The sequence below is a fragment of the Neoarius graeffei genome, chromosome 5, assembly GCF_027579695.1.
Source record: "Neoarius graeffei isolate fNeoGra1 chromosome 5, fNeoGra1.pri, whole genome shotgun sequence".
Classification (NCBI taxonomy): Eukaryota; Metazoa; Chordata; class Actinopteri; order Siluriformes; family Ariidae; genus Neoarius; species Neoarius graeffei.
Genome location: NC_083573.1, coordinates 14,998,860 through 15,012,569, shown reverse-complemented (window position 1 = coordinate 15,012,569; position 13,710 = coordinate 14,998,860). Strand labels below are relative to the sequence as shown.

The 13,710-nt window shown below is 42.4% G+C and overlaps 1 protein-coding gene across 6 annotated transcripts in view; it reads left to right on the top strand.

Annotated features, from left to right (window-relative positions):
- The window catches only part of kcnn4 (potassium intermediate/small conductance calcium-activated channel, subfamily N, member 4), a 122,429-nt gene extending 112,763 nt beyond the window's left edge, over positions 1–9,666 (top strand). For 3 of the 6 annotated variants that reach the window (XM_060921266.1, XM_060921267.1, XM_060921261.1), the window contains one exon: positions 4,941–6,373. In XM_060921266.1, coding sequence (XP_060777249.1) covers positions 4,941–5,201 — 261 coding nt within the window. In that variant the 3' untranslated portion in view covers positions 5,202–6,373. Of the gene's footprint in view, positions 1–4,940; positions 6,374–6,524; positions 6,902–9,154 lie in introns of those variants that run through there. The other 3 variants (XM_060921265.1, XM_060921264.1, XM_060921268.1) reach the window with 3 other exon arrangements.
- The last annotated feature ends 4,044 nt before the right edge of the window (positions 9,667–13,710 follow it).

The window sequence follows — 13,710 nt, the reverse complement described above, 5'->3', positions numbered from 1 at the left end:
TTATTCAGGTGACATTGGGCATACCTAACAACCTGTGTTTTCTCTCCCCCCCCCCCCCAAATCTGTCCCTCTGAGTTACACGTCGGTCCTGGGATCGAGATGCTGGCCTCTTCTGCTCCTCGGACCTGCCTGGTCCATCCTGGTGCCCTGTGTCTGGTTGGAGTCTCATCGCATCGCTCCTGTGGAGGGCGGCCCCATGTGGACAGTTGGGGGTCGCACCTGGAGGATGCTCTGGACTCTTTCAGTGGTGTTTTTGTGGCTGGGGACTGCAGTTGACTTGCTGACTTTGGGACTGCGGTTGTCGTGAACGGTTTTGCACTCGGGTTTCCGTTGGTGGGGGGTTTATAGCATCAACGAAGCTAACTTTGTTAGGACTGTTCATGTTATAGTCATGTTGTCTGTTGTTGCCCGGATGGGGATGGGTTCCCTTTTGAGTCTGGTTCCTCTCGAGGTTTCTTCCTTGTGTCATCTGAGGGAGTTTTTCCTTGCCACCGTCGCCACAGGCGTGCTCGTTGGGGATAGATTGGGGATAAAATTGGCTCATATTTTAAGTCGTTCAAATTCTGTAATATAAATATGAAGTTGCTTTGCAACAATGTTTATTGTTAAAAGCGCTATACAAATAAACTTAACTTGACTTGACTTGAAGCGTTGTAAGAAGACACCTCCTACACCGGTCTCAGAAGCATCGACTTTGACAGTGAATGGTCTGGTTGGATCAGGATGTTGAAGTATCAGGGCCGTGGTGAAAGTGGTCTTGAGCTTGTTGAAGGCCTCTTTGGTCATGGGAGTCCAGTGGAGGCTCTTGGGTCCCTTCTTCAACAGAGAAGTCAAAGGTGCAGTGATTGCACTAAAACTTCTGATAAAGTGACGATAGAAGTTGGCAAAACCTAGGAAACGTTGGAGTTCCCTGACTGAGGTGGGTACCAGCCGGGATGTAACCGCAGATACCTTGGAGAGATCCATACTGACTCCCTCTGCACTGATGATATACCCCAAAAAGGAGGTCTGACGCCTGTGGAATTCGCACTTCTCGGCCTTGACATAAAGGTGATTCTATAGTAGGCGTTGGTGCACTGATCTGATGTGCCCAAGATGGCTCTCTTCATTTGGGGAGTATAGCAGGATATCATCAATGTAAGCCACTATGTATCTCCCCAGCATGTCTCGAAGCACGTCATTTATTAGGCATTGGAAATGCTTGGCACTGAAGAGAGGCCATAAGGCATTACCCGGTATTCAAAATGGCCGGCGTTACTGCTGAAGACTGGTTTCCATTCATCTCCCTCTCAGATTCTGACCAGATTGTATGCACTGCGCAGGTCTAACTTGGAGAATACTTTGGCTGCATGTAACTGTTCTAAAGCTGAGAGTACCAATGGAAGAGGATACTTAACTGAGATTTGGTTGAGACCTCCAATGTCTATGCATGGTCGAAGACCTCCCCCTCTCTTCTCCACAAAGAAGAATCCTGCAGAAGCCGGTGATGTGGACGGGCGTATGTACCCCTGCTTGAGGGCCTCTTGGTCTGAGACAAAGGATATATACAACTGCATGGTGGGGAAGTACCTGGTAGGAGATCAATCACACAGTCATATGGGCAGTGCAGAGGTAGGCCACAAGTCTTACCTTTACTGAAGACTTCCCTTAAGTCCATGTAACACTCAGGAATGTTTTCTAAAGAGTCAGGCTGGGGACTCTCTACAGATGTGGAGGAGAGGTTTAGCTGGGGACACAGAAGACAATTCTGGAAGCATGTGGATGAGCACTGGAGGATCTCCTTATTTTGCCAGGAGATTAGCAGGTCGTGAATTTGCAGTCATGGATAGCCCAGAATGATGTCTTGATGAGCGGTGAAGGTTACAAAGAGTGAGATGAGCTCTGAGTGAAGGGCTCCCACCTGAATGTGCATGGGAGCAGTTTGAGTGGTGACAATACCATCCCCTATTGGGCCTCCGTCAGTGGTCCTGATGCTGAGTGGACTCTGCAGGGAGTTTGTGGGCAAACTGAACTTCTGGACAATTGAGCTGTCAATGAAATTCCCCTCCGCCCCCGAGTCAACAAATGCAGAAAGCACATGGGTTGAGGAGGGCAGCTTCAGTAATACAGGTACTTTGAAAGATTGGGCTTTAAAAGATCTCACTGGACTCACCAGGCCGGACGTGGGTTCAGCTGAGCTGGTGCGAGATGGGCGATCTGGGCACTGAGTAATATGATGACTGGAACTCCTGCAGTAAAAACACAAACCATTGCATTTCCTCCTTTCTCGTTTTGAGCATTTCAGATGGGTTTGTGAGACCTCCATGGCTGTTGGAGCATCGGTGGTCGGAGCTGGCTTGGTTTCCTCCTTAAGGAATGGTCAGCTGGAGAGTAAGTGATCAAGCTGGATTGCAAGATCAATTAGGGAGTCCAGCATGAGGTGTTCATCCCTACATGCTAGTTCACTCAAAACTTCAGGGCGGAGACCTTGATGAAATGCCGCCTTTAGAGCTGGCTCATTCCATCCGCTGGCTACAGCGAGAGTTCTGAAGTTCAAGGCGTATTCTGTGACTCTCCTCAAGCCTTGTGTGATGGTCAGTAAGCTTTCGCCAACTTCAATTCCCTCGGGTTCATGATCAAACACTCACTTGAATAATTCGAGGAAATGGCCATATGACATAGTGTGCTCATCTTCACTTTTGCAAATGGCGCTTGCCCACTGTAGCGCTTTACCGGTTAAAAATGAAAGAAACTTGGTGATCTTCCATTCATCAGGGATATTGGGGATTGCGGAGAAGTACACAGAGCACTGAAGCAAAAATCCCTTACAGCTGAGAGCATCACCGGCATATTTCTCGGGTAACGGGAAAAGTTGCACGGGACTCGTGGAGGCTTCGGGGTGAATTAGGAGGGCCTGCGACATCACAGCAGCAAGCTGTGCCATCTTGGTGTTTAGGTTGGCGAGCATCTGCTGATATTCTTCCAAGAGGCATCCTTGAGTACTCAAAGCAGTCTGTTTCGCCTCCTCTGCTGCATCCATCACAGCGAAGTATCCTGTCAGGGTGCAAGCACTTACAGATGTATGTGCAGGGGAGAGCGGGAAAAGCAAACTGGGAATGAAGCCAAATCACTGGATGAGAATCGTAGTCAAAGAACAGGCGAGCCAAACATAGACAGCGCTGTGGTTCTTGGGCGTTGTAGTTTTGAGAAGCCAGTTTTGAGCTGTTGCTCTCAACACCATTACTAACACATCCAAACATTTTCCTGTAACATTTAAATTTGTGCTGGTTCCATAATGTAGAAGTCATAAAAGTCTATAGCAAAGTTTGTTTGAAAAAATTAAGGCGCTTTAGACTTTTGCACAGTACTGTAGCTCATATTTCAGTGTAGATAATATTACTTAGCAAGCAGTGAATGATTTGTATTTATCTGATGAGTTTGTTCATGAGCTAAAGTCAGTTAAAGTTATACCATTTCATAAGGGTGTGTGTCTATGCTTGAAAAATTATTGTAGCAGATAACTTGTACTTAAATCTAGACGGCCTTTCGATTTCATAAAATCAGTGAAATTTAGTTCCCTCTGAAATTTGGTCATTGTGATATATGTTTATTTCTGTAATATCTCACAAAATATCAGGCCATTCTGTGGCTGGGAAGTTATTTAATTTGAGGGGATTCCCGAGCAAATAATGTGCATGAAATTGATCGCTTCGCGCAGTCAAGCAGACAGAGGAAGTCCGTGTGCATATGCACAGGTTTACCTTTGACTGTGCACTGACTGTTGCATCATTCTTGTCGCTAAACGAACAGCTGATCACGCCGAGGTGCTCACTGACCGCCGATATTTATTAGTTTGGTCCTGTGTTTCCTTTCCTTCGCAACAAAATGTCTTTTCTTCTCGCTTTCTGTTACTGCAGTTGTTCTTCCATGTTTCATTCACACACTCATGTCCTCCATTTTCTCTACTGTTTCAAATTTGTATCCCACAATGCCTTTGTGTTAATGGGGAAACCCCACCACGTCATGCATGATGTGATGATCTTGAATTGGGTCATGGTGAAGCAGGAAAAAATAGTGGAGAATTTAGAGCCACGTGGCCCTAAATTCATTAATTGTTCTATTAGGAAAAAAACGAATAAAATTGGAAGTCTATGATTTGAATTCAGTAGCTTTCGGTCCACTAAACAAAAATAATTGGGTGTCAGGGAAAATTCTTTTTAATGACCTACACTTGAAAAACCTGAAAGGCAGTCTACCTTTAAAGACAGGGTATGAGCATGTACTGGATACATGCATATGATTGTAGCTACACGTACATACTGGCCATACTTAACCATTATGTTGTTTATTTACATTAATCCATGTTCTACACTTAGCTATCTAGCTAGATATCTAATAATGACACAGTAGCTCCTTTGAAACACAGGGCTTTGACCAAAAAGTATTTTTTAAAAAAGCATACATCTTTTAGAAACTCATATAACTCTATAAATGACTACCTTGCTGTTGTTGAAATGCCGTTTAATACTTGTGTGACAAATGCTATGCAGCCAATAGCAGTCCGGCAAAACTAGGCCTGCCTTGTATTGTTTTTTATTTGTTACAATTATCTTCAAATATTAGTGTTTGAGATACAACCTTAGGGAGCAGCACAATAAGTAAAACTAATATTGCAGTGATGAAAATGTAGCCTAAAGCCTTATCTAGTCCGCAATCAAACGTGTACCAGAATTACGCTTTCAAGAAGATTCATCTCCAAATGCTTTTTACTGCTTTTTAAGTCTTTCCTTAGACTACAGCAAGTCAGAAGCATTATAAAAAGAAGTATGTTATTGCAAAACTTTGTAGCAGTTAAACCTCCTATGCTGCTGACTTTAAAGCTACTATTTCAAATCAAGTCCAAGCCTTAAAAGTCAACTGTTTTGGTTGAAAATAAAATATCTTAATCTTTTAATGGACAGATGCAAATGATCATGTGTGACCTGAGTGCCAGCTGGAACAACTCATACCGAGAGCTGGAACAGCGCATCATCTCTATGGAGCAGAAGCTGGACGAGTTGGGCCAGTCATTCCAGATCACATCCGAGCTGCTGAGCCAGGCATTGCAGCACCGCCACCTTGTCCGCAGGTATCGTCCCAATCCAGCAGGGCACAGTTTATCAGCTGCAATGACTGGAATCAGAGGGCCAAATTGTTATACAAATTGGTTATATAATGTATGATGAAGATAGAAAAGGCATATCAAAAGATGATGACAGGAACCAAAATGTAAAAAAAAAGATAGAAATTCTATAAAAACAAATAGATATGTAGAAGAGATACCGTAGGAAAGGATAGGAGTGAACCATACAACAACACAACAACTGTGGTGAGGTCAACCTTCTGGCCATTTCAACTGACTGGAGGAAAATGTATTCTTTCTGTGCAGAGTGAATAAAGATATAAACCATATCTGGATTCAGCAAAGGATTAATTTACTCTAACTTCTGCAAGGCCCACACTGTCATGTCCACGTGCATAGATGCTCAGAGTGCCCACTGCAGACTGCAGCTTGTGTACAATGCTGCGCTGTAGCTCATAAGAGCTAACTGCCATGCACCTGTTCCAAAGCGTGCACTTTTCAGGACTCTCAAAACACCCAGACTTTGCAAAGTATATGCTCTGTACCTTGTGTCTCACATTACCAACCCTTTTGTTCTTGTATTGCTACTCTGGTCTGACCTTGTTTTGTATATTTGGATTTTGTCTTTCATCTTTGCCTTCGCTATTCAGTTTGTGCCTCGCCTGACCTCTGCTTATTATATGATGTGGCGGAAAAGTGTGATAAGACTCGAGGCTGTTAGGAAAAAGCATACAGAAATATGAGTTTATTAATACCCTTGCAAGAGTAGGCCTTCCCAGTGAAAGCGTTTCAAAAAAACGTTTCACCCAGAGAGGCGTTCTCTATTTTCACACACACTGTTTTATACATGTTCGCATAACTGACATATCAGATGTTCCCCTGTTATCTCTTTTCACCGTCAGGGGCATCTCTCCTTCTATCGCTACCTCGTTATCCTGGCTATCATTACGTTTACACATTTACAATAACCTTGCAAAATAGAACAGTGTCACACAAAACATTTTTCATCTTATATAAGCATGAGACAGTGTCTGACCTTCCGTCTAAGGATCTGAGAGGCACAGATTCTCTAAAAATTATAATTTTCCTCGACAATGACCATGAGTTTGCGTGACGTTTTGGAACTGTTTACCAATGTGTTTATAAATACATCTTCCTGCACTCGCATCCATCTACCACCTTTACATGATGCACACAACCTGGCAGTGACGGGAGAAGGGGAATTTTAAATGTAAAACAGGTCATACAGCTTGAGGGGTATGTCTGCCTATATATATATATATATATATATATATATATATATATATATATCTGAGTAGTAGCAGTTTGGCTGGGTGTTCACTGGTGTATTATTTTGTCAGGATGCCAGAGTTCTTTCCCCTGTCTGATTGTGTTGATAGCCCTGTTATTCATTGTTTTCCAGAATAAATGCTGACAGATCAACTCTTCGCTGCCTCTGCATCATCTATTAGAGTAACTGACAGGTTATAGTCGGTTACACACACTCGCCCCTGTAGTTTTCACTCAGACTTAAGTATTCATTTCCCTGTGTAATTTACTAAGTTACTTTTAGAATCAACATCGACAACTACGCACAGCGGAGCGACCTGACAGTCTACTGCTAATCCCTTGCAAAATCCTTTACCCTGTTGCTTTTTTGGTATGTCTGGCTCAGTTTTGGCTGAGCTCAAGTCCCAGCTCTAATAGTAATGGTTCGCCACTGATGTATAGAAGTTTGTGAACCCTTTAGACTGTTCTATAGTCTGCATAAATATGACTTAAAACATAATCAAAGTTTCAATTAAACAAATGAGACAAAATATTGTAGTTGGTCATTTGTTTATTAAGGAGCACGATCCAATATCATTGGATTTGCCATATCATCGCATAGCAAAATTATGTGAACCTCTAGAATTAGCAGTTAATTTGAAGGTGAAATTATAGTCACATCTTTTCAACAATCATGCGTGAGTGGGCACCCTGTTTTATTTAAAGAACAGGAATCTATCAAAGTCCAATCTTTGCAAAACATGTTTATGGAAGTGTATGATTACATGAAGAACAGATTTTCGAGGACCTCAGAAAAAGAGTTGTTGATCCTCATCAGACTGCAAAAGCTACAAAACAGTTTCGAAATAGTTTAGACTTCACCAATCCATAGCAGACAGATGGAGAAAATTCAAGAGGAGTTAGGCTTTTCTGCAGAAAGGGAGACGTACCCCATCGGTGGATGCTTTCTTCACTGGCTGGAGAGTAGTATGGTGTCATAGAGGCACCGGAGTCATATGAAGCCTCAGTGTGAGGATAGAACACATCATTTAGCTAGAACTGAGAGTGGTTTATCTAGCTCTAATATGTTCTTCCAACTAGTTCTGAGACACTATTATGTTATAGTACATTCTAGGAATGTAATAGTGGCCAGCACAGCATGAGATTGCATGGCACTCTTCACTTGGCACGGAAGCTACTCAAGTGGGCCCACACATGATTCGGTTATCCTTACAGAGAGCAACTCACTGTCTGCGACACAGCTGAGGCCAGGCTTGTAGTACTCGAGTCCAGGACTCAGACTCGAGTCCAACTTGTGCCCTGATTTTAAGGACTCGTGACTTGACTTGGACTTGAGCACTGATGACTCAGACTTGGACTCAGACTCGGGCAATAACTGCATTCGGACTCGTAAATTGGAGATGAGGACTCTGATTATTTTCTTTATTTTTTGTAACATGCCATAATAATTTGGCAGAAATGAAAGGGTTACTGTCCTGAAAACATTAAAATAGAGTTATCCAATGTAGTCTATTTATATCTACATTAATTTTTATACTAATTTTGTGCAAGAGAATGCACATTCACCTGTTCATACATCATGTTCAGGAATAAACTAACGTTAATGGCGCTAAAATGCCTGGAGAGATTGTCCGATTTGCTTATACAGACTTCTCGTGCAGTGGGAAAAAAAATGCACTGCTATGTGTTCCATATGTAGAAGAACTATCGAAGAGATGACGGGGACGACCTCGAACTTCAATTGTCATTTGACAAGACTACACCCAGAGAAGTAAGTGACATGCTGCATTGCTCTGCTGATAGCAGGGCTTGCTTGCTGACCGATGAACTAGCTAGTGTTAATCCTCTCTCATGTTATTTGCTCTGTTGATAGTGGGCTGGGCTTGCTGAGTGATGAACAAGCTTTTTATCTGTAGCCTATTAACTAAAATGGGGCAGTTAAGCAGTAACGTTAGTCCAACACAGTAGCAGAGACGGTTTCACATAAAGGCAGCAACAGCCACCATCAAATGGTGCAGGTAGAGTCTTGTTTTCGGACTCGACTCGGATCAACAGTGGACTCAACTCGAAATTTTCTTGAATGACTTGGACTTGACTCGGACTTGAATGCTGGGGACTCGAGACTGGACTCCGACTCAAGGTTTAGTGACTCGACTACAACACTGGTTCTTGCCTATGGTCATGTCACCTATATTTATGAATCAATCTGTCAACCTAAGAGCGTTCTATGAAGGGAAATCCTTGCTATTCCCAGTGCACGCCCGATCACCAATCATGAGATTAATAACTAATCTGTTTCAGTGGAAAGATGTGTGGAGCCCTGCTGTCTAAACAAAGCCTGACTCACTGGGTGGTGCACATCATTGTCTCAGCCTACAGGCAGGCCATAAGCCCAGTCCCTGCCATAACGAGCCACACTACGAGTAGTGTCTTCATCCCGTGGGCAGTACTTAGAGACGTGCTCCTCCAGGAGGTCTGAGCTGCAGCTGTCATTTCTGAACACCCCTCCAGTCATTTTTATTGTGTATCTCTTCCTTGTGACACTTTGATATCAGTTATACAGGTGTTAAAACATCACACCTAGCAGCTAGGAGTAATGAAACAGAATACTGGATACAAACTTGGCGAGAAGGTTGGGCCTTCAAGTGGATATCCAGCGTTCATAGTATTAATTTGCATGCCATTCAATTTAGGTTAGAAGTAAGGAGATGGATAAAGGTCATTGATGGGGTTGTGCGTTTCTTATGTTCCTTTTCCAAACAGGTGACATGTGGCATATTTGTCCTCTGAAATTCTACAGCGGAGGTTCAGATCAAAACTGCACAAAGCTACTTGCATCGGCATAAAATGGAGGACTTCTGATTTATTTTTCCACATACCTCCAGGGCTACAGTGGCTGCATGGACTTTTTTTTTTTTTGAGAACAGACAGATTACTGCTCATGGATATGGAATTCTGGCAAAAATCATCTGTATTTATAAAATATTTATGTATATCTATATTTGCAACACTGAAAAAAGAACACGGAAGGGGTTCAGTGTTTGATTCTTTGATGGTTGAGTGAAACTTTGTTCTTATGTAAATTTCATATTGCTTTAAAAGACAAAATGATCTTAAAGCTTTTGAGCCAACTCCACCAGGTCCATTTTAGGGCCAGTACAGTCCAATTAAGCCAAAAGTCTATGACCAAGAACTGTTTTTATTTCATCAGTTATCATTTTGTCCTGCTGTGTTTCTTCAAGAATGCATTATTAAAACTGAGACTTGTGTTTTAACTGTTTGAAATCATGTAAGAACTTGAAACCTATCTGGACATCCTGTTTTCTTACCATTTAATTCATTTAAAAAGTGTTATAATAGCAAACATTTCCTTCAATGCACCATGTTACACCCATCACTGACTCAGTTCCTGTTGTCCTCTGTTTGTGGACTGAACTCCAGGAATGGCATAAAACCAAATTTTAAAAATGATCAACTTCTAATGTTCTCTGCTATCTTAAGTCAGTAAGGCTAATTAAGGATGCAGTCTATGTTTCAGTTTTCAAGGAAATGAAGTGGCTCCTTCCAGACAATCTATGTCACCAATTCAATCCATATCCATTTTAAATTTTGGAAAAAAAAAAGAATTAAATACAGCATTTTTTCAGTTTTAGCCAACATTCTAGACTGTGTATTTGATGTTTGACAATATGCTGAATTTTAGGTGTATTTTCGACACTTCTAGAACCTTCTGAAAATGGAAGTGGTCAGGTCAAGTGAAATTTGTTGATGCCACAAGATCACTGCATTTAATAAATGTGTGCAGTGGTCAAACTGAAATGAAAAAAAAATTGTTGCCAAACCTAGCTACAGTGCCTTGCAAAAGTATTCATCCCCCTTAGTGTTCCATTTTGTCACATTACAGGCTGGTATTAAAATGGATTTTTTGGGGGATTAGCACCATCTGATTTACACAACATGCCTACCACTTTAAAGGTGCACATTGTTTTTTTGATTGTGACACAAACAATAATTAAGATGAAAAAACAGAAATCTGGAGAGTGTATATAGGTATTCACCCCCTCAAAGTCAATACTTTGTAGATCCACCTTTTGCTACAATTACAGCTGCAAGTCTCTTGGGGTATGTCTCTATAAGCTTAGCACATCTAGCCAATGGAATTTTTGCCCATTCCTCAAGGCAAAACTGCTCCAACTCCTTCAAGTTAGATGGGTTGCGTTGGTATACAGCAATCTTCAAGTTTGCAACAGATTCTCAATTGGATCGAGGTCTGGGCTTTGATTAGGCCATTACAAGGCATTTAAACGTTTCCCTTTAAACCACTCCAGTGTCACTTTTGCAGTATGTTTAGGGTCATTGTCCTGCTGGAACGTGAACCTTCATCCCAGTCTGAAACCTCTGTCTGACTCAAACAGGTTTTCCTCCAGAATTGCCCTGTATTTAGTGCCATCCATCTTTCCTTCAGTCCTGACCAGCTTTCCTGTCCCTGCAAATGAAAAACATCCCCACAGCATGATGCTGCCACCACCATGCTTCACTGTAGGAATGGTGTTCTCAGGGTGTTGGGCTTGCGCCACACATGGCATTTCCCATGATGGCCAAAAAGTTCAAATTTTGTCTCATTTGACCAGAGAATCTTCTTCCATGTGTTTGGGGAGTCTGCCCAAACTCCAAATGTGTTTTCTTCAGCAATGGTTTTTTTCTGGCCACTCTTCCATAAAGCCCCACTTTGTGGGGTGTACAGCTTAAAGTGGTCCTATGGACCATTTCCGCTGTGGATCTTTGCAGCTCCTTCAGTGTTATCTTTGGTGTCTTTGTTGCATCTCTGATTAACGCCCTCCTTGCCCAGTCTGTGAGTTTTGGTGGGCAGCCTTCTCTTGTCAGGTTTGTAGTGGTGCCATGTTCTTTCCATTTTGTTATAATGGATTTAATCGTGCTCCGTGGGATATTCAAAGTTTGGGATATTTTTTATAACCCAACCCTGAGCTATACTCATCTCATCTCATTATCTCTAGCCGCTTTATCCTGTTCTACAGGGTTGCAGGCAAGCTGGAGCCTATCCCAGCTGACTACGGGCGAAAGGCTGGGTACACCCTGGACAAGTCGCCAGGGCATCACAGGGCTGACACATAGACACAGACAACCATTCACATTCACACCTATGGTCAATTTAGGGTCACCAGTTAACCTAACCTGCATGTCTTTGGACTGTGGGGGAAACCGGAGCACCCGGAGGAAACCCACGCGGACACGGGGAGAACATGCAAACTCCGCACAGAAAGGCCCTCGCCGGCCACGGGGCTCGAACCCGGACCTTCTTGCTGTGAGGCGACAGTGCTAACCACTACATCATCTAATTATGTGACTTATGAAGTGAATTGGTTGGACCAGCTCTTATTTATGGTAGGGGTTTCATACGAAAGGGGGTGAATACCTATGCACACTCCAGATTTCTATTTTTTCATCTTATTGTTTGTGTCACAATAAAACAACAATTTGCACCTTTAAATTGGTAGGCATGTTGTGTAAATCAAATGGTGCTAACCCTCCAAAAATCCAGTTTAATTCCAGCTTGTAATGCAACAAAAAAGGACAAACACCAAGGGGGATGAATACTTTTCAAGGCACAGTAGAGTAGTTTGGTGACCTTGTCTAAAACCTTAGTAGTTAAATTGTAAATTCTAATTGAAATACACTTAAAGTTTTGTGTCGCAAATATAGGGTTGGAATATTTCTAATGATGTGGCCCTTTGTGAATCCCCCCCCCCAAAAAAAAAGACAGGAGAACAAAGTATTCAGGCTGCAGTCTTGGCTTTGGATTGCATCCAATATCGAAAACCAGTAAGCCAGTAAAGGCAGGTTTCAAGCATTATATTAAAATATTTTGACTTAGTTCAGAGGAAAGGGTCTGTTTAGTTTGTCAGGAATTAGTTGCTGTAATGAAGGAATATAACTGGTGTGTAAATCGGTAAAATCCTTATAAACATAGCACTCGTCAAACAACACAAAGTGCTTAAAACTAACATATGCCGCTTTTCCACTACAAACGCGGCTGAGTCGAGCTGAGTGGGGCTGTTGGAGTTGCATTTCGACTACAACCGCGCTGAACCGTGCTGGCTGGAAGTGGGTGGACACATTGGGTGGAGTTAGCGAAAGTGGGTGGACGTCACGTGATGTCGTTAAGCAGCGCAAACAGTGACATCAGTGAGCTTTTAAGCGGTAGTCTCACGACCCGAATAGTAAACAATAAACATGGAGTCGTTAGTGTTGCTGGTCTTGGTGCTGTGGCTTGTTGTCACCGACAACGCCAACAGATACTGGCAAGAGCGTATAGATGAGGCGAGGCGCATAAGGCTTCAGAAATTCTCGTAATTCATAATTATTCTTCTTCCGGGTTTACGGTGTTTACAGATCCCAGCATGCTCGCGGGGCGTGTGTTTGCATGTGAGGACACTCCTCCTCACCAATCAGTGCACAGGGGAGTGTCTGCTCACGCCCCCAGCCTCACTCGGCTCGCTTTGGCTCGCTTTAGCCCTACTCCAAAACGGTGCGAGTTTTAGGGACTAAGCAGGGTTGAAGCGAGCCGAGTCGTGCTGTTCTTTGGTAGTCGAAACGCGAGCCGTGTCGGGCTGAAGCGAGCTGAAAAAGGGTAGTGGAAAAGGGCCAATATTCAACCAGTTAAATGAAATAAAAGCCAGTGTATCCCAATCATGGGAATTAAGCATGACATTGTTGTTGTTTTTTAAATACCTATTCACAGATAAGCTGTAGCATGTGACTATGTTTTTCCCATTTGGCCCCAAAGATAAAAATAAAGATACTGCTGTATCTGTAGTACAACCTCTGGCAAAAAAAAAAAAATGGAATCACTACTCAGCTGTTTTGACTTTGTAGCAAAAAAAAAAAACAATCACAGATATGACACAAAATTATTTTATTTAACAGGTGAACATTCTGGCTTTGTAAAATTAAAATGAAATTGTTGTAATTAATGGCACTTGTTTAAGATCAAGTAGAGGAAAAAAATTATGGAATCATGAACCAAAAAAATCACAGTACTTTGCTGCACCTCCTCTGGTTTTAATGACAGCTTGAATTCTTTGAGATAGGATTTCACTAATGAAAAACAATATTCTTTATCAGTCAGGTTCCAACTTTCTCAACTTTGCAGGATGGAGCCTTGTCATGGACCAATTTTTTTCCAATTCCCACCATAAATTTTCAATTGGATTGAGATACGGACTGTTTGTTGGCCATGTCATTGAGTTGATCTGCCTTTCCTGAAGAAAAGTTTTAATGCTCTTTGCTCTGTGGCAAGA